This window comes from Prinia subflava, chromosome 4, assembly GCF_021018805.1.
Source record: "Prinia subflava isolate CZ2003 ecotype Zambia chromosome 4, Cam_Psub_1.2, whole genome shotgun sequence".
NCBI classification, from domain to species: Eukaryota; Metazoa; Chordata; class Aves; order Passeriformes; family Cisticolidae; genus Prinia; species Prinia subflava.
Genome location: NC_086250.1, coordinates 47596764 through 47623255, shown reverse-complemented (window position 1 = coordinate 47623255; position 26492 = coordinate 47596764). Strand labels below are relative to the sequence as shown.

General features: G+C 38.9%; 1 protein-coding gene across 1 annotated transcript; it reads left to right on the top strand.

Moving 5' to 3' along the window:
• The first annotated feature begins 1452 nt into the window (after nt 1-1452).
• On the top strand, nt 1453-26016 carry TMEM168 (transmembrane protein 168). The gene is made up of 5 exons (XM_063396692.1): nt 1453-1586; nt 4800-6062; nt 13555-13697; nt 16100-16374; nt 20612-26016. The coding sequence occupies exons 2-5, from the start codon at nt 4926-4928 to the stop codon at nt 21157-21159; spliced, it is 2103 nt and encodes a 700-aa protein (XP_063252762.1). The 5' UTR covers nt 1453-1586; nt 4800-4925; the 3' UTR covers nt 21160-26016.
• The last annotated feature ends 476 nt before the right edge of the window (nt 26017-26492 follow it).

Below are 26492 nucleotides of genomic sequence, written 5' to 3'. Positions count from 1 at the left end.
TTTTTAAGTTCCTCCAGTTCGTTCTGTTACCATGTTGCCTTGCCTGCCCACTTAGATGTGACCACTTCCTAATGCACTTAGTCTCATCTACACCTCTATGTGTTCTTAATTTCTTCTTTATCTCACTGGAATACTTTTATAGCACCCATTGCTGCCCCTTTGATATCATTATTGTATTTTTCTACATTGTGATTCTGAATACTGGTGGTGTTGGGAAAAGGATGGCAGTGGGAAAGGAAATCCAAAGAACTGAAAATTCCAGGCTCCTGCTCAGATACAAGTTCTAGGGAGAGTGGATTTCAGCAGAACTGAAGTGTGTCCCTGGCACTGCACAGCCTGCCCGGTATATTGTGGTCTCTTCAGTGAGATGAAGGAGATTAAATAGCATTTCACAGCTGTGCTAAGTGTTGCTTCCTGCAGATCCTTTCTGCTTCATGAGGACTGCCTGATGTGCTTTACAAGTGTGATCATTCGAAGGCTTTTTAATCATGAATCAGCAGCAGCTTTTCTGCTCGTTTTTCCTCCCCTTTCTGTTTCCCTCAATTGTTTTTGACCTGTAGACTAGCAAGGTGTCTTTTTAGAAAGGTTTCGTTTCACAAACTTGCAGAGAAACTTAGTGGGTTTTTTTTTACTCTCTGAGTAAAACATTCACAAAGAAGTTTCCATAGTTGCTTGAGGAGTGTAGCGAGACCCTGCTTGGGCCAATACAGTGCCAATTAAGTGTTGTCCATAATGCTGGTAAAGTGTCTGAGGCATGTGACCCTCACTAGGCAACTGAGATTTCCACTGTAGTGCTTGTTAAAGGAAAACCTCTTCGCTTGTGGGTTGGTTTTGTTGGGCTTTTCTTTGTTTGTTTGGGGAGTTTCATTGGTTTTGTTGTTTTTAACCCATTGAACTTTTAGGTCTTTGGGCCAGTTTTATCTAGTATTTGAAGAGGTGTAATAATTTAGGGGATGACAGGTTCTTGTGAATCAGTTGTTTGAATGACTGAGTCAGGAAAGACACAGAGGCAAGCTTTGGATGTTTAGGCTGCCCTAGTGCTTCTTGACTAGGGGCAGGTGCTGGTGGTGGTGACAGATGACAGGACCGAAGGATTCCTCCCTGCAGCAGTCCAGCCCACCTGCGGTTCAAAGAGCCCCTGAGCAGCACTGTGGTTCAGACTCCTCTTGTTTTGCCAGGGCAGGGAGTTACGCTGATCCAGAACCTTCCCGCTGTTTGCTCACCTGCCTGCGAGGCCAATTCAAAACGTGCATTTCCAACACGCAGTGCGGGGAAACGCGCTTCGAGGCCGAGGAAGCGCACGAGTGGCGCCGGAGCACAGGATGGGGAGGGTTCACTCTGCCTTGCAGTGTTGATTTAAACACAGTTTCCCTGCATCCATGCCTAAGCGCCAATGACGCTGTTTATGGGTTTGGTTGGGGCTATTGGTTGGTGCGTTGGGTTTTTCCCTAGCTCTATCGGGCCGCGCTCTGGCGGAGCGGCGGTGTTTGAGCCTCGGCGCGGCCCGTAGCGGGAAGGGCCGCGCTGGGCCTCGGCATGGCGGCGGCCGGCGCGGGGGGCGGGAAGGTTCCGGGCCGCCTGTTGAGGTGAGAGCGGGCCGGGCGGGGCGGGGGCGCCGCGGGGTCGGGCCCGGGGGCGGCCGGGCGGGCACCGCCGTGAGACGCGGGGGCCGCCAGCACAGATGGGCGGCGCGGGGAGGCTGCTCAGGGCCCCCGCTCAGGGACCCCGCGGCGCCGAGCCCAGTGCCGTCACTGAGCTTCCCCGGCCGGGCCGGCCCCGCTGTGCGCGCGGTGTGAGCATCGGCAAACCAAGGCAGTCCTTACCGGGGGCTGCTGTGTAATGTATCAGCTAAATAGGACTTTTTGTTTTAAAAAAACTCTTACAGAATTGCCTTAAAAAGAAGAAAAGTGCTAAACTGGAAGAATAAAGGTGAAAAAAGTGGATTCCGTGTTTTAGTTAGGTCTCACATGGACTTAACTACTGAACCAGCTCTGGGGTTTGATTGTTTTCTCAACTTTCTTAGACAACTTAGGGTAAAAACTACCTGGAGAACAGTGTTTCTTTACATATAGGAAAGCAGTTACATAGTTTGGTCTCTAAATGTTAACGAGGCTGCAGTTTTCCCTGAAATTATATTTGCAGAAGTTGACAAACACTTAAAAGTGGGTGTCCACATTCTGTTTTGAATCTAAATGTGATTTGCTGAGATCTGTAAGTCGTGTTCAACCTGAAACCTTAAAGCCATTAGTTTAAACCAAACATAACAGCATATACCACTCCCCAGCCAGGACTCTGAAAAGTCCTTGTGTAAACAAAGTATTCACAGAAATTACTAGCAAATAGCTGTGTTTTAGAGAAAATTCAGTTATTGAAGTTACTCTTTAAAAAACTGAATTACTGCTGTCTTTTTATTTGGTAATAGCTGTGTGATGGGATACATTAATCATGAAAATGCACCCTTTCCTCTTCATAAAAAGTCAACCATGTATTTTGGTTAAAAAATGCTAATGTTTACTAGTGTGGTTTAGGAGTACACGGTTTTGCTAGTTGGCTAGAAGGTGGGCTCAAGAAGAGTTTGCATTCACAGTCTAGGCTGTCATTCTGCAAATCCTTTGTGCCCAAGCAGATTTTGTCTCTTTGCAGTAGGAATGGACACGTTGCCCCGTTTGTTCCCCCAGCCCAGCACCCAAAGCAGCTGGTGGGGCAGGAGGAGTTTCTCTTTCATGTTTCTTGTGGTGTGCCGGCAGCAAAACTCCACTTTGCACCAGGTGACCCAGTGAGAGTGGTGTTCTGGCAGAGTGGCTCATTGCTTGCCTGCCTGGAAGGGAGTTTGCTGTTGTTAACAGTCCCACAGAAAACAGTTTCGTGATCACAGCAAAATCTTAAGCCAGGTGTGACGCAGCTTTGTCATTTGCTCATATGCAAAGGGCTCATTCCTGCTGGCTTCTGGGGCTGTTGTCCAGCTAACATTTATAGGGTTAGCCCCTTGGCTTGGAGGGGTTCCAGAAAGGCTCAGGAGTCCAGATAAACATCAGGCATGGCATGTATTGTTCAGAGTAGCAGTAATCGCGTGTCAGTGCTATGGGTTGAAAGGAGTTGCAAAATCCTTTCTCTGTATTCATGGTCTGAACGAGAGAGAGCGAGAGGGAGGGGGAGGGCACGTGTAGCAGCTGAAATAAATGATTCAATTTGTCCATAAAATGAATGTTGATTGTAGTACAAGAAGCAGTGAGATGCAGTCAGTGCTATGAAACCTTAAGTATAGTCACCTGGAATATGAAAGCTGACTCACATATTTGTGTTATCTGTATAATGGAGAAACAAAAGAGTGAGAGGAACAGAAAGTACCTTACTAAGTGAGGGAAGAGATATTGTGAGATATTAAGCACCCAGGCAGCTCAGAATTAAATTAATATCTGTAAAATGCTAATAATAATGAATACGATGAAAATGCACCATTGAAATCCAAAGAACTCTTAACTTACAATAACTTCATGTAATAACAATTTGCTTTAAATATATGGTATATATTCTGCTTCAGGTAAACACATTTTTAATGCATAGTTCTTCTAAGTAATATCTGCATTGTTGTTGGGTATATAACATAATTTGAAAATACATGTTACCAAAATATAATTTAAGCAATAGGATTTCTTAGGCCTAGTTTTTCCCTGCAGCCATTACTTAAGCTGGTTTCATGCTGCGTGTCAGTCTTCAAATCTGCCAAAACTTATGGGCAAAGCAGTCAATTCACTTTGTCATTTGTTGTTCTCTGGTTTAAAAAAAATGAGAATTTAAAAATCAAGAGAGAATAAAGTCTAAATTTTGCATTTGAGTCAAGGTGTCTTTTAAGACTTCCCCCACCATTATAAATAAAAGTAGTAAGCTATAACCTAGCAAAGAATGTTCTTGGCATGCTGGTTTCTCTTATACCAGCAACTTTTAGAAGTCTCTGTAAGATGGACAATTATTTAATTGCTTAAAAATTATAGAGGCCACATAGAAGTCTTTCTATGTGTTGGAGACTCTACCCATAACATTACAAAATGCTCCTTAAAAATACTACTGTCTGTTCCTAACAATATAAAAAAAATCACATCAGTTAAATGGATCTGAGTAGGAGGTGCTTGTATTCTAAATGTAATATTTATTCTGATCAGCCTGTTTGTTTTCATGTTTTTTAAGGAGGGGGGAACTGGCTTGAAGTGGTGCAAATAAAGGCTTTGATTTTCAGTTAGGAGAAATCTCTGAAAATCATGCCAAATCAGTTGTTACAGCTGTATGTCCACTCTCCTTGTGTGAAATGGAGATAATAATATCTTTTTTACTGTGGTTTAAGCTCATTAACTGAGTGGGAAGTTCTTTGTAAATCATATACTTATTTAACTGCTAAAAGGAAGTCTTGCAAAGCATGCTGAAAAGATTTAATATAAAGTGAGAACTTACCAAATGTAATGGTGAAATAAAATAGTGTTTTAAAATAATTATAAAATGTTCTAGAAGCAAGCGGCTATCAAAGAAGGGTTTTGGATATCCATAGATATCTAATATAGGTACCTAATCAATGGGTTTTGTGGAAAACTGCCCAGGCCAGGATTGTTTTCTTCTCATTCAAGTTATGAAATAAAGTTTATGCAGAACCCATTTTATATTGGTTTTCTCTTAATTGGTCTTTTTTATGTGGGTTTTTTTTTACTCTAGATATTAAATTTTTTTGTGAGATGGGATGGGCCATGTTTATGTTGTATATGTTTAAAAGGAATTATTTGCCACTCAAACTTTTCTTAATTCTCCTCCAGGACATGAAGGATTCTGGACCACTGTTACTGAAATGATACTGCACAAGGCAGCAGTTGCGTTGTCTGTTGGATGAAACCCGGATATTTGCTGTCAGTCAAGAGGGTGAAACCCCCACTGCAGTTTAGATGTGTAGGTCACTGCGTTACTGTGTTAGTCACTGTCTCTATGCAGCAATGACAAGGCTAGAAGAAGCAAACAGAGAGGTGAACATGCACTCATCAGTCAGATACCTTGGTTATCTTGCCCGAATCAACCTATTGGTTGCCATTTGCATGGGCCTTTATGTCAGATGGGAAAAAACTGCAGATGCACTGATTTTGGTAATATTTATTCTGGGCCTCTTTGTTCTTGGAATTGCTAGCATACTGTACTACTATTTTTCAATGGAAACAGCAAGTTTGAGTCTCTCCAACCTTTGGTTTGGTTTTTTACTTGGCCTTCTCTGTTTTCTAAATAATTCTGCCTTCAAAACGGATGTGAAAGAAGAAGCTACAAAATATTTGCTTCTCTCTGCCATTGTTTTAAGGATATTATGTGCTTTAGTTGAGAGGGTTTGTGGTTGTGTCCATCATCGACCAACTCTGCTGACAACAGTTGAATTTTTGGAGCTGGTTGGATTTGCAATTGCCAGCACAACTATGCTGGTAGAAAAATCTGTAAGTATTATTCTGTTGGTCTTGGCTTTAGCCATGTTGATTATTGACTTACGTATGAAATCTTTTTTGGCAATTCCAAATTTGGCAATTTTTGGAGCCATTGCATCCCTACTCTTTTTTCCGTCGCTGCAAATCCCCACAAACCCTTTTGCCTTGGCGTGTTTCTTCAGCTGCCTCATTTCAGATCCCCTTCTCGACGTTTACTTCAGTGGACTTTCTGTTACTGAGCGATGGAAGCCCTACCTGTTCCGTGGTAAAATTTGCAGGCGACTTTCTGTCGTCTCAGTTGGAGTCATTGAATTGATCTTCTTCATTCTTGCAGCCTTTAAACTACGTGATTTGGATCTCTGGTATTTTGTGATCCCTGGTTTTTCTATTTTTGGAATTTTCTGGATGATCTGTCATGTGATTTTTTTTATAACTCTTTGGGGGTTTCACACAAAACTAAATGACTGCCACAGGGTGTACTACACTCACCATGCAGAAAACAACAGCCTGGACAGAGTCATGGCGTCTAAAGGAATGCGTCACTTCTGTTTGATCTCAGAACAGCTGGTGTTCTTCAGCCTTGTTGCGACTGCTGTCTTGGGAGCCGTCTCTTGGCAGGTAAATAATAATCTCTTTATCTTGATCTTCTCTTGACAATAATCCTGAGACTTGCTGGCTCCATAAAATTCCTAAAATTTGATGGTGTGCTGTGGGTTAGCCATTCAAAGTTGGAATGCATGGTTTCACATCGTGTGCTTTGAACTTAACACTTTGAGCTGCCTTGACTGTGCAGCTTACCAGCTTCCTTTTGTTGGCAGCGTGGGAAAAGGTAATGCTTCCAGGGCAAAAGAGGTGAGCAAAGTATTTTGCATTTACCTACTTGGGAAATTGTTTTGCTTTTGAATTCATTGTGCTGTAAAATTTCTTTGCAAAATAAATCACTGTGTTAAACCCTAGTAATGCTCACTAAATCTAGGGCTTTGGATATGGACTATTTTAATTAGATTGAAATGTATTAAATAATGTATTTTTCAGTAATTTTGCTTTGCATTTAATCAATTACATGGAATCAGAGATAAACTGATAAACTCATAATTGCTGGTATAACATGAGCTTTAAGTGTCTCACTTTCAAATCTGGTTATGCACCCCAGGATATGGTATCTGAATGACCAGTCATTAAAATCACACCATGTCCTTTGACTTTTCTTGCCATTTATGAGTTAAGAATGTTGTCTTTTCTTTAGCAGAAAGCATACATTTCTTTCAAAATGTTTGTTCAGTGCCCAAGTTAAGACACATAGTATGTTGTCGTAGTTGCAGCAGGGCAGTCAGAGTCTGTTTTCTTTTTCAAACTGATATAAACAACAATAACAAAAATGTGTTTGCTCTTCTAAAGATCATATAAAACATTTTTTGCGTGTGTAAGATGAACAATTTTCAGTCTTTGCAACATTAGTTTGGGATTTCTGTAGTTATTTCAGTATGTGTGAATTATGTTTGAAATCATTAAATGTTACCTGGAAGGTGAAACGTTTTTTGTTTATACCTTTTCTTACTGAAAACTTGTTTAATTATAGTGCATTTGATAAGGGAGATGGCTTGAAATCACTTTGTGGTCTGCCATTTGACCTCCTGTGAATAGAATTGCTAAAAATCTGGGCCTTGGAAAGGTATTTACTCACAGTCAGGTATAAATAATTAGTAATAGCCTATAAAAAAATCTCACTTATAGCCAGAAATGGAGTGGTGGAAAGCGGGGGGGTTCCCTTTCATGGAAAATGTTTTGCAAGCATTATATATAACCTCTTAACATTTCTAATAACTGTAATATCTGTGCTTCCTATGAATCTCACGTATATGAAAAGTCAGGACCTAAAGCAGGCTAGACACTTGTTATTGATGTCTAGAAGTATCTGGTTTTATTAAAATTACCAGAAAAATATCAAATCTTCTTTTGTGGAAAGGTTTTTAAGGTGAGGTGAATTAACTTGCTGTAGCAGAGACAGTGGTTTTCTTACTGATACAGAGCTGTTGAGGCTGAAAATCCTGTTAGCCAAGGACCTTTCTTTAAGGGGAGCAGAGCTTTTGTGAGAGGACAAGGGTTTAAAGTCTCTGTTCATGGTACTTGGGTATGTGCTTGGGGAGAACTGTGAAAGTAATGTATTAAAGTCGGGTGCATCAAGAAATGGAATAACAGCTCTTTTTTCAGTGGGGCATGTTTCAGCTGAGACAGGGTCTGCTTCTGAGAATAATCCCTGTTACAGCTGCAGAGGAAAGACATCTTATCCTGTTGGTAAAAATATATGGATATTTTCTTTGCAAAATTTGCAGGAAATGGTCAGCACCTGCCTTTGCATTTGTCTGAGTAATTTCAGTCAGATCAATAGACTCTTTAGCACCAACTTATTTCAGCAATTAATCATGTGCCTGTTTGTAATTAGGCCCTTGGATTGGACAAGATCCAGAAGAAGTCATGCAAATGACTCAGATATTACTTCTTCAAGAATCCAATAAAATGATGAAAAATTTGCAGATGAAGAGCTTGTAATTTTCAGACAAAGATCTTGGAAAGGTTTGGGGCACTCTTCTTCTCAAAAACTCAAAATCAAATTTTGTTAAGTGCTCTATGCCAAGGAACCTACAGGTTTTCTGAATTACTGGCCAAAGAGAATTATTATCCCTGGAAGGTTTGTATTTAATATTGCCAAGAGAAAAATTAACTGTGTTAGAGCAGGTAAAGTAATGGAATGAAGTAGTTTCAGTACATTATTCTTGGTTTTAGTGAATTTTATGGGTTAGTAAAATAATAATATTCATTACATGCTTGAGTACTCGTACTTAAATGGACAGTACCATTTAACTTGAATTATTTATAGGAGACAAAATAAGTTTACTGTGTGTATGAGTATTTTCCTGTTTGGGGAAGAGCTAATGATTTTGTAGTTTTTATTCTGGTGTGGTTGCCTGTATATAGTATGTATGGTAACATCTGTATTTACTTAGACATACTTCTATTAACATCACAGGTTAAATAACTTGAATGCAAATCATACCCAGTCTTTCTCCTTCTCTTTACCCCTGCTTTTCTTCCTAGGTTGTATTGTTAATCCAATCCTCCTCAGACTTTAATTGTTTGGGGCTATTTTTTGTTGGTTTCCCCAGCCCCTCCCAGAGGTCCTGCTGCATCCTCTGGCCTCCTTCCATATTTTCTCAAATATCCATACTACTCCTGCCTTTTTTCATCCGTCTGCCTGATCATATTTAGTTCCCCCCTTTCTTTTTATCACTGACAGTTTTTCTCCTTCTTGCCGATTTGCCTTCAGTGCCTCTGCTTTGTTGTTATTTTCAAGACTTTTCTGTTGAGTTTCTTTTCTAATGCCTTTTCCCCTCTTTTCCTACTGTTCCATAGGTCTTAAGCTGCATCCTAAGTCCCCATTGCTCACTGCTCACCATTCCTTCTCAGTGTCACCTCTATTGTGTGTACTTTTGCTGCCTGTCTTCCTCTCTTGGGACCGTGCTCAGCCCTCCTTGGCTCTCCACTCTCCAGTCCTGCCCCGCGGGCTGCCGCAGGTTGCCTGCTGAAATCCACGGTGGCAGCACACCCTGCTGCTGTCACCTCTGCTTTCAGAGCTCCTCACTCCTGAAGGGGGACCCTGGTGGCAAGAGGAGTATTCATTGTTAGTCCAAAGAGTCTGTTATGTGTTTATCTTGCTGCCAAATTTTCATTAATTTCAGGATTCACATTTTTGTATTATAAACATTGGAGGTTTTAGTATGCTTTTTAACTGATAAAACTGCTTGTGGGGTTGCTGGAACAAATGCACGTAAGATTAATGCACAGGCTTTCCCGTGATTAGAACAGGAGTCCAGGATGGGAGACACAGCACATTAAACCCATCTGCCAGTGATTGTGACAACTGTTTTCTGCAAACTGTTTTCTAGATTTTTCTACTGCTATTCCAGTAGTCAGAAGTAAAGGATTATTTATTGATCTCCATAGACTGTCCATTTGGTACCTTGTTATAAGAGTGTTTCCTCTGGTAGCTGATGTACATTGTAGCTTTACAAATTCTGTTTTTAAGGTTTTTTCTACCTGTAATATACATATCTTGTCCTCATTTGAAATAAGCTATTCATCAAATGATTGTAGATTAGTTAGTATGTTACCCTTTTTCTCCTGAGCCTTCTCTGTCATAGAGGGTGTTCTTCTTTTATACTTACTTTGTTTGGGGGGTTTTGTGTATCTCTGTGTGTCTGTGTATAAAAACAGGTAAATATTCAGCTTGGATAATGGAAAGCAGAGCAATATTTTTGCTTGGAAATGCACAATGGCATCTTTGCCTTTGTGAGCTTTCTCAGTTGTTGGTCTGTCAGATATAATCCCAGGCACGCTGCTGTGTGAGCTGTGGATTGGACCAGACCATTTCCAGAGGCTCCTTACAACCCCAGCCATTCAGTGATCCTGTGATCATCTTAGCTGATGTATGTTTAGTGTTTCATTTCTATTTTGAACAGAAGGGCTCTTCTATAGGGCTTTGTAATTTGCTTCCAATTTAAACTAACATTTTATGCATTGTGGGATTTTTTCTTCCACACATCCATAACTGAATACAGTTCCAGAGTTGTTCTGCTTCAAACAGTAGGGGTTTTTTGGCATGGAAGTTGTCCTATCCATGAGTATAAAATGACACCTTGGCTATAAAATACCTCTGAATTCTTCTGGTGTTCTCACTGTTATACAAAACAATAAACAGTGCTCAAAAAAAGAGAAAGTGGAAAGATACTACTACTAGTGAAATCTCACCAATCTTGTCTGTCATTTCAGTCATAAGAGGTAAGAAGTAGATTTTTTTCTTTTACCTTTTCTATGTTATTTGAAATGATACTTCATTGTTAATTTGTTTAGAACAAGACAAAGGCAAAGAAAAAAAAACAACAGAGATTAGGAGATAAAATGATTTCTCATGGGTTTTTTAGTAGGATTGCCTAGATGGCCACTGTCTTCTATTTGCTTTTTGAGCAGTCTGTCTGGAGTCAGTGGAGTTCAGGGATGTACTGCAGGCTCACGTTACCAGTGCAGTTGAAAACAATGAAAATGGGTTGAACAGATGAAAGAATAAAATCCCTTTCTGGCTCTGCCTGTGCATCCATGGCCATCTGCTGCATTAAGGACCAGTCATCAGATCTTTGAGATTTAATAAAGCACTGGCAGTTTCCACCTGGAATTTTAGCTGTTTATCTTAAGGGAGGACCTTGTTTTGACTTTTAATACAACTACTAAATCAAATATTTTTTGCTATTTGAAGTTCTTATTGTTTAGGTATTTTAAAATGCTACCCATCATTTTTGCAGACCTGGATTAAGATATTTTGTTATCCTACTGTAGATTTGTTCTAATCATCATTAGTCATTTTTACATTTGTGACATATTTCTTCTAAATCAAAGCTGTTGAAAAAGTGCTAACAGCAAGTGCCAGCATCTTTACATTAGATAGATGTCTACAAATGTAAAAAATCCAACATTTTCCTATTCCACAGCATAAGATGGCCTCTAAAAGATGACACAGTTGAAAGTTCAGATGGAGCTGAGTTGATTCATAACACTATAGAGCTTATTTCCATTCCTGTTACAATATTTGGTACAAACTCAAAGCAAGATAGAGAGCAAGGTGGATCACTGAGACGATCCTTAGTGTTTCTATGTGAGATCCTTATCTCACAAGTACTTGGGAAATTTCTTTGTAAGTATCTACATATTAGTAGGAGCCTTTTCAGTAATTAAATGTAAATATTTTTTAGGAGTTTAACTCAGAGTGAGTCTTTGTGGTAATTTCAATTAGTGTTGTGGCAGAATAATGTGGATTTAATAAATTGCATGTGTTTAGGGGATTGGAGAAGTGCAGGGAATATTTAGAACAAGATGGCATGTTGTAAGAAAATGACAATAAAATTCATATAAAAAATTTTATAATATTATTCAGGATATTATTATCACTCTAGTTTTTATGGGCAAATGTATTTTTTATTTTGTAATATGTTCACTGTGATCAAAACATTAATGCAATATAGGAGCAGTTTGCTCTAGCAAAGTCCAAGAAAATATGTTTATATGTGATGGAAAAGCTGAACTTGTCCCAAAAATACTTCCCTTTTTTTTTTTTTTTTTTTTGGAACTTAGAACACATTACCCCTGGAATCTACAGTTGGAAAACTAAGTCTCTGAGTTTTGAAATTCATTTAGCTAGAAAACTCCACTCTTTCATCAAAGTCTTACACTTCATAAGGTTTTTACAGGAAAAAATCTAACCAGAACTTTTTAAGTTTTTGTTGCTGCCACTCAGTCTTTTTCAGAGTGCCTTGGGGAAACAGGGCAACAAAAAGGAGCACTTGCTGCTGATACATTTGAAACAGAAGTTATATTTCCTTAGTTAAAGGATTTCTTTTCTCCATATTGACAACAAAACAGATTGAGGTGCTACCATAATAGTTACAGTGTTTTAAGCTTTCCTGTCTAAATGTGATTTCAGTGGTAACTAACTGTCAATTAGTTATTATTTAATTAATTCTTTAATATCAGATTCTGGTGTTTATTTGTGATTAGAAGTATTGCTGTCACCATTTCAAGGACACAGAGGTGAGATCCTTCCATCAGAAGTATGATAGGACACTGTTTGAAACCAGGACAGGTAGCAAACTATTCTTTCATAGCACATTAGATGGGTAAAGCTGTTCTTTCAGGCCTGATAATTGTGTTTAAAAACTGAATGTAGTTGAGCTAGTGCCATGTGCCAGCAAGATCTGGGTTGGTCTGGGTGTCATTTTTTTTAGTATAATATACTTTCCAAATTATTAATAGTGTTGACTTTGTGTTAAGTTGAACTACCAGTACCCATCAAGTCACTGAGTCTTACACAGGCAATATCCAGATTAAAAAAACAAACCAAAACATTAATATTGCAGATTTGTACAAAGAGGGTGGATAAAACATAGAGGGGACCAGAGAACCCAAGATTCTTCTCAAGACAGAAATCTTCAGCTGTGAATTTACTTCCTTTGCTACATAACAAACATCAATATTTAACAAATGCACCATGGATATTAAAGTTCTTGTTTAATTGTATATTATAATACTGTTTCTGTCTTTTCTAAAGCATTTAATACCTCATTAAACCCATTTACTTCATTCTAAAATAATTAAAATGTATCTTTATCTGTTCTGCCTCTCAGAGACATCTGGCATTTCAGTAGTCTATTTTTATTTTACTAGTACTAGTGGTTGAGATGTAACTGTTGAAACTTCTTGTTTGTTTGTTTTTTACAGAAATCAGCTATGTATGTGTAAGTGTAATATTTTCCAAAACTGCTTTTTCCCGATGAAGCAGGAAAGCTCAATATAGGCTGTTAGCTCTGTGAATGGTGTGAAGTCCTGTAGAGGGTGTTCCTTTACTCCTCTGGTGTTTATGTAACTGACAAAGAATTATCTTGTCAATTGATATAATATCCATAAATGTTCTCATCTCTTGTGTGATATGTAGTATTGCACAAGTTATGTATATTTTTAATGATCGTGGAATGGTTTAGGTTGGAAAAGACCTCTACAAGCATCACATCCAGCCATTAACCCAGCACTGCCCAGTCCACCACTAAACCACCTCCCAAAGTGTCTCAATGTGTTTTAAATACCTCCAGGGATGGATGCAATACAGCGTGCTGTCATCTGATGCTAGATACATAATGTTTGTGCTGTACTTTACTGATTAAGGCCTGACCCTGCAGATGCTTACAGATCTTCTTATTTTATGCACACAGTTAGTTTTGTGGCATTTGATTTTGTTACCTCAGTTGGTAAAACTAAGCTATGATCACAGTTTTTACAGCTAAATTCTGTGCCGTCAGTATTTTCAGATGAATTCCTTTCAGAAGAGTGATCCTTGCTTACCAGCCACCTTCTCCCCAAGCTTTTAATTTGTCTTTGCAGTAGTTCACCATGTAATATGTGGAAAAATAAATATACATGACCAGTAATACTTTGCATGTCTCTCCCAATTATGTGGGATCAAACAAAGGGATTTTCATGTAATGCCTAAATCTCTTAATTTTCTTTTTAGCCAACCAATGGGATCTTCATGAGTGCATTTCTCATTGTTCTACCTTTGGAGTCCATGGCTCATGGGCTTTTCCATGAGCTGGGGAACTGCTTGGGAGGAACGTGTGTTGGGTACGCTGTTGTGATTCCCACCAACTTTTGCAGGTATGGTTACCAAGCACGTCAGCTTCAGTGTGTAAATGTACTGTTTGCTGATGGAGGCAATGCAGTGCTGCTGCTTGGATTTTTAATAATTAAATACTAACTCAAATAATGGGCAGATTTTCTAGTTCTCCTTTTTCTCACCCTGGAATGGGTAACTCCACCTTTCTATCTAGGTAATTTGCTTTTAGAAAGCCAGTGAACACAGACCAGCTGTGCACGGGCAGATTTCACAGTCCATCTCTCATGCAAAGTAGGATTGTGGCATGTGACTGAAACCAGGTATCTTACATGAGGAGATTTAATAATTCAAAGAGATCAGTTCAAAATAATTTTGAATTCAATTAAATGAAGTAGTGTCTACATTTGAAGTTCATTAAAATTAGATTTGCAAGTGGAATACATGTCATGTATTGGTGTTGAGAATTTGAAGCTGCTTTTTGTTCCAGCATAAATGTTACAATATGAGAAATGCATAATTGTAAAGGGATTGTACTATTATTATTTGTCCGTTTATGTATTTTTCTTCTAAGCTTTAAACTTGAAAGTACTGCTTTTGCCATAAAATTGAAATCAGAGTGTGCACATCTTTTCTTGTAAATGATAAACAAGAGCTATATAAATTACCTCTTCAGGTTACAAGAGAAATAGAGTAGTAAGTTGAAATGAGAAACTTCAAAATAGAACTGCCCAATTTATGAAAACTTCACAGCTTCAGTGTGTGTAATGGATTTAGTGGATAAGGAAGAACTTAACATCAAAGAAACCAAAGATAGTGTGCTAATCTTAGATAACTGTATCTTAAATATTGCAAAAAACAAATTTTCTGAGCTTCTGATCTACAGTCTTTCAGCTGTGCACCCTTAAAAAATCCGTGTCAATTATGATTACAGATTTGAAAAACAGATTTTCAAAATTTACATTACAATAAAAATAAATTAATTTTGTTTCCATGGTAACCATTTAATTCTTTCATTGTATCATATTATTCTGGCACAGGCAGTTCCCTCTAATTTTGAGCAAATGAGATACTTTTGAGTATGTGTTTAGGACCTGACAGAACTAAACTTCCTTACTAACAAAGCTTGACTGTTTCAGTGATAGACCCTGTCTTCACTTGCTGAGACAAAGAGTAATGATGAGCTATTCAATGTAGCTATACCAGTGGGATATTAATTTTCATAAAAGCCCTGGACAGGTGAGAAGGCGCAAAATTTAATTAGCTAGACCTATAAGGAAACTAGGTAGCTTTACACACTGACTTGCAAACAAAATACATGAAGAATACACACCTATATACATATACAGGGGGAAAAAAACTCATATTGCCATGTTTTGTATTAGTAGAGTAAGACTTATCTCCATATTACCACCTACAAACCTCTCCATGTCTGTAACTGAGCATAAATGAGGCTAATTTGGCCAGCTGGCAGTCATGCTCCTTTTCATTACCCTTATTACATCAGCTGAAGAGTGATGAATGCTTTTCTCTTTCTGAAAATACATTCTGAAGAGCTGTCCCCTAACTGGGTGCCTTGCAAGACCAAATTTCCTATTATTTTGATTAATGAATAGCTGTGGAGACCTAAAAAAAGATGTATTTTTATTCTGTATTTTATATACTGTATATATTTGGATTTATTTATTATCTCTTTATCTATATTGTATATAAAATATAGATAATGATACAAATAAAATTCATTTTGGAACCCAGGGATTTTTATTTTCTTATATATGCATATTCATATCTATGTAGACATAATACATGGTTTGTTCCAGTTCTGGTTTGTAACTTTCTTAAAACTTTGATTTTCTGAGCTGTGAATACTGTTATCTGGAACACATTTTTTATGCTGAAAGAACAGCATTTGAACAGCACAAACAAGAAAGAATGACTGTATTTGTGTCAGTTCCATATTTCAGAGTGTCTAGCAAAGTGTGTATGTGGATTTCTCTTTTGTCCATTATTGGACACTGGTTTGCATTATGGTTTGCACTATGCACTATGCAAAGTAGAGCTCATTTTCCTGCACTTCTTTCCAGCTGTTCATGAAAAAGTGCCTGTGTGAAGGCAGTGCTCTTCAGTGGGACTTTAGTAAATTGTTGGAGCTCCCTTCTTCCCATCACAGCATCCTTCTCTTCCTCTGTCTCTCAGTTGTAGGAATAGGGCCAAATAAGGACTGTTTTTGAATTGAAGTGTGACAGAAGGAAGGTAGTGGTCCCTCACTCAAATATAGTCATTTGAGTTGTTTATAAACTGTAAATTTAAAGTAAATTTGACTTTAGAATGGTGCTACCTCATAACAGAGAAAACATGCACGGGGAAAAAATCACCAGTTACTAAAAGTCCACTAAGCATGAAATAACTATCAACCATAATCATTAGCTGTTCTCCTTCTCTTTAGTCCTGATGGCCAACCAACTCTTCTTCCACCTGAGCATGTCCAGGAGTTAAATCTGAGGTCTACTGGCATGCTCAATGCCATCCAGAGATTCTTTGCGTATCACATGATTGAGACATACGGTTGTGACTACTCTACGAGCGGACTGACCTTCGATACCCTGCACTCCAAGATCAAGTCTTTTCTTGAGCTTCGGACTGCGGATGGGCCCAGACATGACACCTACATTCTGTATTACAGTGGCCACTCACATGGCACTGGTGAATGGGCTCTGGCAGGTAAGTGCTCTGGGAATTTTTTTTTTGTTAATTGTTTTGGTTATTGATAAACTTACCAAATCAATTCATTAATTCTGTAGAAAATCATACTGTATTGCAAAACTTTGAAGTTTTGAATGTACTTACTCTCGGATTGTTCAGAATGGCAAAGAACCATCAGTCTTTGGAGAACTGGTTTATATAAGTTCCTGGCAGGGAGGGAAGAAAGAAAAGGGTAATATTACAGAGCATGACTGTTAAGAGATTCAGAGATTACAAGAAATTGAAAAAACAAACCAGATTGCAGGCTACTACCTCTGCTAGTGGAGAGGATGTAGAAATGCAGAAGCCCTTTTGGTGTGCAGGTAAGTGATTGTTAAGAGGTGACTCTTTCCTTCCCTTGCATTGTATGACAGTCAGGTATGTCATACATACCTGTTCATGAACTTTATGTCATTTTAGCATTTACTGGCTTTGATAAAAATCCTTTTATAGCCAGCGAATCTTACACTTATTCTCAAAATTGTCTAATATTGTTGACCCCAAATGTATTCTTTCAAGTTTAAACACAGTTTCATATTCCCCTGATTTTCCTCTCATGTGATTTTTGTATTCAACAAGTTCACTTTAGAAGTTGCTTTTTTCCCTGCATAGAATTAAAAGTGGAAATTACACAGTCCTGCTCTAAAGACAGATTTTTGCCTGTATTTTGAGGAATATTTGTTCACTCTAATGAACAAGCATAATCTTTCCACATTCCTTGGACATGACAGAGTGAATTACAGAGTGTTTGTGACACTGTGTCAGATAGACTGTCACAAAGGACTACATTTATGTCCTTAAGATGTGATTTGCTTTTTTTTGTAAAAAACAGAATCAGTAAAAGAAACAGGAGGCAGATACACAACTCACACTAGAAAAACAGATCTTCAAACATATAACAAACCTTGTATTATAAAAGCAAGTATGGTTTTCTGACCTTGTAGACTTTGTGTGCATAGTGTAGCCACAAGACTGTAGGCCTCTATTTAAAACCTCTATTTTAATGCCTTGTCATATACTTGGCGTAGATTTCACCATTTCTCCCTTTCTTGGCCCATTTGTTTGGTAAACTTAGTGAGTTGTCAAGCAAGGTTTAGCCTTGCTCTGCTGCTGTAGGGAACTGAGGTCACTGTGTGCAGAAGGGGAATCTTGTAGTAAATACATTGAAAACTTGTAGCTTTTTTCTTCCTGGGATAGAATTAATTCAGTTGGATAACGCTTGCCTGTGAGCTCCAGGCTCTTTGTGAGCAGTGCTCTCTCCAGGTGCATGTGCCCTTCAGTAGGAAATGCCCTTCAGTGTGTGCTCATGCTGAGGTGGGTGTTCAGGCACGGCTCAGTTTCCATCTGGAGCCTCTGTACCTGTTTTGGTGCAGCTCCACCCCTGAACCTTTAGACCTGCTGAAGAGCAGTGTGTATTTTTTCTCCAGGGCTTTATCTGTATCAGAGATTTTAAAAAGCCACAGCTGTACTGTGAGCATAGAGCGAGTGGTGAACTACAGTGTGTATAGGGTGGCCAAATGACTTCTCTGAGAAGGGGGTGGTTTGTCCATAAGAGCAGCTGCCATCCTGTGCAATGGCTGAGTGTGTGCACACCTTGTGTGGAGCAGACTGTCAGCAAAACCCCACCTCCCACCTGTGCTCCAGCCAGCAGCATAGTCAAAGTCAGCTTTCTTGCATGTGTAGAGCCAAATGTTGCTGCAAAAATTGGACAGCTTCTACCCCAGTCCTGCCTTACTGCATCTAGCCACATTGGAGTGTGACTGGGGAGCTCAGGTCTCTGTACTGTATAGGTAGCTGTAACCTAAATTAATATCTAGCTTTGAGGATAAAGGCCAAGGTAACTTAAAACTTTCAGTGCTGAAAGAGACAGTGTGGAAATGCAGTGGTATTCAACTTTCTCACAAAGCTCCTTTTCAGTTCTCTGTCCAACTTCATCTTCACCTTCTACTTGGGTACATGTATAGTCACATAAAGGAGAAGAACATGCATCTGTGCATGTCTTGCAGGTCTTGCATGCTTTTTTTTGTGATTAATTTTAGTTAAATGATGGAGTATAACATGATCCTCCTTCCAGATATCACTGCTCCCACAGTAACTTGAAAATATAAACTGAAAAGATAAAGGCTGTTTGACTGTAGTTGTGCCCTATGTATTGGACACTGGCATTTTATGACAGGTAGAACCTTAGTCATCAGTTCCAGTAACGTGTACTATTCTCTGACCTGTAAAGAGGATGAAAAGAGGTGACAACAATGAAACAAAACATTCATCTGATTGAAAAAGTAGTTTCTCACTGCTGGCTTATGCCATGGTACAGCACAGCAGCAGCAATGTAGTCTTTGCTTTGTAATGACATCTTTCAGAAGAGGCTTACTGAATTTATTAATTCAATAATGATGTTTCTCTGGTGTTGGAAGCTGAGATACAACGCAGTGGTGTATAAAAGGAACCGTCAACAAGTCATGCATAAAGTATGAGCAGTCAAACGACCTGGGAGGTGATGCTGTCTGAGTGAAGGCAGAGGCATGAGCCTCTGTTCCTGGAAGTGTTGGTGTACCTGTTGTCCTGCTAAACCTGCCAGAGAGCCAGACACCTGCATTTCTTACACAGCTTGGTGCCTAAGTCTTGTGCTGGGTGATAAGCACGTGTTTGAGGTCCATAGGGTTGGAAGCCAAGCGTGTGTTTGCTTGTGGCTGTGAAGGATGACATGGTTTTCTTTGGGTGATTCTATCCAATGCTGTTTTGAAATCACCTGCACTCCTGCATAGCTACACTTAAATAAAAGTTTATTTATAAGTCTTTAAAATGTTAACCAATAAATAAATTTTAATAGATAATTCACACGGAAGGTGTACCTAGAAAAGGGAAACTAATTTTATATAAGTTTCTTCTGTAAATAACTGCAGCAGTTTGAGGATCATGTACCAGGACAAGTCATTACTTTAGGTTTGTATCCTAGAGATTTTCTTTGGTACTAAATTTTCCTGGTTTTCATTTTCTTGGAGAAAGGTGCAGCTCTGTAATTTTGCTTTTACTTTAACTGCAGTAGCATGCACAACCCTTTAATTCTGAGATATTAATTTGAAGCACTTTTTCGTCACCTCTTACAGGTAGAACTGTAAATGCTGAAATATGCAGCTAACAAGATTTTAAACACTGCTTAGTTATATTCCATAGTGAAAAATCACTCAGGAATTAAAATTCAGTTATTTTAAATACCTTTGTTCTTCTTCACTTTTTAAGTTGATATTTTCAAACAAGAGTGTTTTTGTTGTAAATCTGTATCATAGCTTCAACTAGCCAAAACCAAGAGCAATTCTTTACTTTAATATCACTGGGGAGACAATGGAGAGTTATTCACTTGTATGCAGGATGTTGTCATTACATACCTGAGTAAGCAGTCTGCTTTTCAAAGCTGCCTACATCCTGCAGCATCCAATACACTTTAGGCAGAACGACTTCCCACTATAGGTAAACATCAGGTTTAATTACAATCTCCTCTTTCAAACTGCTGTTGGAGCAGAGCTGAGACAGAATATGAGAAGTTGTGCACTAGTGGGGAGAGTCTTCTGACCTGACAGGAAAAAATGTTGTGGAAAAATTCCAAAGAGGTTTTTGTTTCATTGAGTTGTAAATCGATACCAGTTTTCTTCAAGCTCTGGAAACAGCTGTTTCTGTAGAGAGAATCTCTTCATTCCTGGTCATGTGAATTGTTGTGCTTACATGTAGCTTTTTCATTGTGTTTTGAAACTGGTTTGGGTCCCAGCATTTGAAAATGTATTTTCTTCTAAATTCATCTCTTAGAGGAGCCTTTTTTTAATATTCATAAAAGCATATTAAAAAAGAGTCCTATTCCTAAAATTATTAAGATTTAAAACAAAATAAACTTTCATAATTTTTTCTCTGTTTATCTGTATTTTCCAGATTTCTTCAATTGGCTATAATTTCTTTCACTCTGTAAATGAATTCCTTTTTTGTTATTGGTGGTGGGTTTTCTTTCTAATCAAGTGTAAGTTAATGGCTTTGTCTGCCACAGCAAGTTAGTTAATACCTCTGTAGAGATATGCAGCATGTACAGACAGAAAGGGTGAATCAGAAACATCTGTTACATCTGTCCAAATTGTTAAAGTAAGGGATTCTTAGATCCAGTCAAAACAGTTCTGCAGAAGTTTCTGTTTCTTCATCCTGGTCTTAACTCTTTTTGTCCTTGTGGCAGGGGGTGATGCTTTACGACTTGACACACTGTTGGAGTGGTGGAGAGAAAAGAACGGCACTTTCTGTTCTCGACTGATCATTGTTCTAGACTGTGAGAACTCTCAGCCATGGGTTAAAGAAGTGAGAAAAGTAAATGACCAGTATGTTGCTGTGCAAGGAGCAGAAATGGCCAGAGTGGTAGACATCGAGGAGGCAGACCCTCCGCAGCTCGGTGACTTCACCAGGCAGTGGGTTGAGTACAACTGCAACCCTGACAGCAGCATCAGCTGGTCTGAAAAGGGCCGCGCGGTGAGAGCGCTCTATGGGGTGTCCAAGCGCTGGAGCGACTACACCTTGCATCTGCCAACGGGAAGCGACGTTGCCAAGCACTGGATGATGTACTTCCCACGCATCACCTACCCATTAGTACACCTGGCAAACTGGTTTTGTGGTCTCAATCTCTTCTGGGTCTGTAAAGCGTGCTTTAGGTGCTTAAAAAGATTGAAAATGAGTTGGTTTCTTCCCACAGTGCTGGATACAGGGCAGGGTTTCAAACTGGTCAAATCCTAATCAGCAACCAAAGAGATAATGAAGTGAGAGCTCTGTGAACTTTCTCACTGTACCGTACTTCAAAGTTTTTCTATGACTATTTTTCTCTGAAAAAGTCTGCTCTACTCACTTTATTCAGCTTTTTGAGCAGCTGCAGTATATGCAACATTTAGAAACTGCAATCTTAAACAGAAGAGGTTAGAACTATGATTTTTTTTTTTTTTTTTTACATGTACATATGTAAGAAACTTATATAATATGACCATGCATTTTGGAGACAGGTCACATGTTCATATGTCTTACTTAAGGCAGCCTTTGTTTAGAGACACCAGTTTGATGGACAAGAGCTCCTGTGAATGTTACACCATGCTGATCTGTCATTTATCTTCACTATATGGTTTAAATACAGGAAAGAAACCAAGCTAATACTCCAATCAGTTTACATGTCCTTGAAATTAGGTGGTGGGATCACTGAGCCAAAAAACCCCAGAATATATTGCTACTGTATGTAAGTAGCTACCAAAAAGCTTTAGTTTTATTTGCTTTTACATCTTGTGCCCTGCCTCAGTTCTCTACTCCCGGCAGTGGAAATTCTCCATGGAAAACAAGGAAATCAGACAACCCTCTAATGCTCTGATACTCCTCAGATGGTGTGTGAGTGAAGTGAGTTTTAAAAACATTCAGTGTTACTTTCAACATTAAGTATCTTGCTGGTGATCTTTGAGCATACATTCCCAGTAACTATTTCAGATATGGAATAAAAAGTCCACTGAGCATTTTTCCCTCACCTGTTAGCTGATTCTGAATTTTTCAGGCTCTTACTAGTTTATATTTTGAAAAGCTACTCTGAAGAAAACAAAGCAAAACAAAACCAAGGAATTTAACAAAGAAAATAATCTGTAAATAAGAAATGGGAATACAGGTGTTCCCTGGTTTCCATGCTTACCTGAAGTCTTTGGTATGCCTAAGGTATTGATTTTGTAAAATTCTAAATACAGAGTTAGACCAGTCTTCATTATCCATTAAAAGCACAAGCAAAGTTTGTTCGAATGGACTATTTCCTTAGGAGAAGAGGGAATCCTCGGTAATCCTGAAGTCTTTTCTCCCACCCCCAAGGTCCTGATTTTAATCCTTCCAGAGCTGGATGGGACTCCAGAAATCCTTTCCTTCAGTCATAAAAGCTGCATAGCTTTTATGCATAGACAGTACAATTTGTGGTGGTTTATTTGCATATGTGTGTGCAATTCAGTAGACCTACAGTTTACTCTTTTCTGTTTCCATCAGTATTTTAATAAAAGTGTTAGGGAATAGCTGATACTTGTCAGAAATATAACTTACTATTTTTTTTTCATTTAAATACATGCAAGTAATATGTATCCCCTTTGCCATCATGGCTTTTTCTAATGCCATTTGAACTCTTTAGCCAGCCAAGTTAGAGAATCTGCTAACACTGATACCCATCAGTAACTCCAAAAATAATGAGAGCTACACCAGCCAAAGCAATTTGTGCCCACTATCTTCAAAATGGTGATTTTCTCAAATCTACAACTGGCAGTCACTAAGACAAGTGTTGTTTGGGAAGACACTCCCACACCACTTTCCCTCTCTCTGTCTCCCTCCATTACAGGAAAAGGGGATAAAGAAACAAGAGATAAATTATATCCTATGAAGACTCAATGCCTTTGGGTCTTGTCTGAGTAACTGCTGTGATTGCAGCTCTGTCAGGGAATCAAGAGGTGGCTGTTGTCACCATCTGACTTCAGGTATCCAACTTAAGTTCCTAATGTGGGAGCCAGAGGTAGGAGCCATCTCATTTAAATTCAGATGTCCAAAAGCCAAATATCTGAATCCATACTAGTGGCCTGAAGTGCTCCACTGCTCATTAGCAAGGAGAAGTAAATATTTCCAGAGGAAGACTGATTTGATCACTGTCCTAGGATGAATTTTCCTGTGATTAAGGGCATTATGTTTTCTTTTTTGGTTTTGCTTTCCTGTGCCAAAGGTCAAGCAGGCAAATCCCTTATCTCTCTCGAATAACCTTAGAGCACCTCTAAGCTATCCTCTGGAGCCTGAGCTGGGTACCTGAGCTCCTTGTTCAAGCACATGAACTGGACGCTTGAAGCTGGGTTGAACAAGCACTCGTCAGGTTGCAGAAAAGCAGCACTGCCTTCTGCAGAAGTCACTGTCTTCCATTCCTGGTCATCAGCTCTTGAGTGTAGATACATAAAGACTGCCTTTACATTTGGGTTGTAAAATCACCACTGTTTTGACTCCTCTTTCAGTAAAAGTTCACCTGATTAAACTGTTACCACTTGAGCCTTAGAAATTTTTAGTAAAGTCCTCATGAACATAAACACCTGATAGTAACCCTGTAAACATCTGAAGTCAAGTAGTTCTTTCTGTTCTGGAAAAGCTTTAAATATCAACCATAACACTTGCCACTGTCCATTATAATGGACAGATCTTAATGGGTAAATCTCTACCTGCTACTGTTGCATTTTTATGAACATCATCTCTATCTTTCTTTTTGAAAGGGAGCAAGAAAAGTGTGGGATTCCTGACCTCTCCTGAATCTGTGAGCAGGAATCCACTATGCAGTGCAGTGATGGACTTAGCTCTGGGCAGAATAAATGCAACAGCTGGTCCTGCTCTATTGCCTCTGGATATTAAATGGTTTCCAGCTTACTTATCAAGGTTAGATTTTTTTCTAGGATAGACTGGGTGATAGTCAGTTTGCTGAAAGGCAGATAAAGAGCTGAAAAATAGAGCAAAAATACTATTTACAAAACTAATCATGTTTGCAGATTTGTTTCTATTTTCTCAATTATAGACCTCTGGTTTTCTGAATTTGAAGTAGTACTAACATGAGCTAAGGTGTTCCTACTTCTGATTTTGTTATTGTTTTAAACAGCAAAGACATGGTGAAAATGCTAACTTGAAAAGAATTGTTTACAGCTGTTCCAATTTTGAGGCCTTTTCGGACAAAGAGACTGTCATGTGTTTCGAAACGCTGTCACACTAGGGCCATGCATGATGATGAATTCAACTGCATCAGTTCTTCACTTCTGCACTGACTTACATCAAGGCATCCTACAGTGACCCACATTCCCAGGTGGAATTCTTCTCCAGCTCCTGGTGCTTACACTTCTCCGCAGGTCTCTGCCCAGCCTCAGGCATGTGCCCGAGGGACAAAGAAGCTCCTATAATCCAAGTGAGGAGTTACCCTTCTGCTGTTCCTGTATAAAAGACAGGGCCTGAAAGAAACTGAAATTTAATTCCAAAGAATGTTACATATGCTGTCAGTTATGTACATGTTGTTTAGTGGCAGCATGTACAAATTTCTGGGGAGAGAAAAGCTTTTTTTGCGAGGTTTGTATCTGTACTGTATATTCAGACATTTTGCCATAAAGTTTGTTATAAACTTGTGTCACAGCATAATTTTATATTGACTTTGTTTCATTTACCTCCTGTATAGTATCAGTCATGCTGAAATATGCAAATGCACTGAGTCTTTTAAAGGGGTTCAAATTGCTTATTCACAGTAGTATTTTTCTCTGAAAAAGTACTGAGGAGGAAAAAAAGCCATTGTTCTTCATTTTTGCACTACTAGAGATACGTATTTGCAGTTCCTCATGCTTTGTATGCCTTGTAGTTGTTGTCCAGTCTTCAGTTCAAGTTTTTTCCAGAATAATTTTGTTTATTTTGTAAAAGCATAGTTAATGCTTTTAATGCAGTGAAGCACCTCTGTTGCCAGTAGTAGACAATGAAATCAGATTAATTTTCTTGTTTATAAATACCTTTTGTGGGAGGATTTTTACTGAATATACGGTTTTTAGATATGTAAATACATTTTTTGAGTGTATTTGTGATACTACTTAAATATATTTTGCTGGTTTGGATGCTCATTTCCATTTCATTTTTTGTTTATGTCTTGATCACTTTCCAGATTTCTGTGCTCCCTCTTGAATTACATGGGGGTTTGCTATACAGCTTGCTTCACAGGAGGTTTTTTATAACTAGAAAGTGCAAGAGTTTACAGAAAATAGAGCATTTTGAAAATACTCTAAGGGATATTTTTAGTTCAATAATTTAGTAGAAATGAGAAATACTAGCCTAAATTATTGATGCCTTTCACCTTGTCTTTTTTTATCACTTATTCAACAAGCTAGTAAAAATGGTGTTTATACTTCAAGATGTAATTTTATAGAGATATAATTGAAGACTTCCTTTACATGAGTACTTGTAGTTAGTCAAACTTCTTATCTCCAGTAAGATCAAGTTAGTGGAAGCTTCCTGTGTGAGATCAAGCCTGGGAGAGGAAGCAGAAGGAAACTGTTGCTGCAGCATGGTGAGGAGGACAAATCCACACATCTGCTTCTCACAGAAATTGCTGAGGAGGTTTCTGCACTTGGTCCTCATGGAACAGTCCCAGCATTCCTCTCAGCAAGCCTGTACTTGTTAAGTGAAGACTTTGCTGGGCAGTGGAGAAGCAGAGTGATTCTCTGCTAAGAGGTGATGGGCATTGCAGTGGTAATCTGGTGTCCAAAGCTGCTGAGAAGGGCACTGACCATGGGCAGTTCTTTGGCACATTGACTGCCTGAGTACAAGGATGGTTTAGGGCACCTTTTGCTTGCTTGGGGGGGTGGTGTTTAACAGGAGTTTAATTTTGGCTCTTGTACTTTGTGGTTGAATTAATTAATTTTGTGATTTACTAATCAGTGTTCTTTTCTTACTAAACTGGTGTAGGTAGCCCTAGAGAACAGCACAGCTCGCCCTCACTGCTGCCTGCAGATAATTCTAAGGCTCTTTGAATGGAATCGGACAACCCAAGATATGTCTCAATCCATGGCACTGGGTTTGGGGATTTTCCTAACCTTTTTTGGTTACCTAGGAAATAAAAATCAGTGCAAATAGCTCTGTCAATGTGGAAAGAATGTTTCTCTGTAGGTGTTGTTACACAGATACATTATCATTGGAAAACAAGTGTAGCAAAAATTTCAACTCTTTGATTTGGAGTAGGAAAGGCACGGAGGCCTTGATCAGTGTTACCTGCTGCATCAGCACTGCCCTCAGATGGTGTCTGTTGGCTCTGTGAAATCAAAATCAAACTCTTGGTGCTGGATTATACTAGAGACCAGAAAGCTGGATCAGTAAAGACCCTCAGTATTACAGAGCTTACCTTTACAGACTAAGGCCTTGAAGCAGTTTAACTTCCTCACACAATCATATGCACACACCTTAGGTGTTTGTGAGGGGTTTGTCACCCTGCAAGCAGCAGTCGAAAGCTTTAGGATACTGAGGAGGAAGATACTCCCTAAGTGCCTGCAGCATCCAGCTACTTACTGCTAGTGACA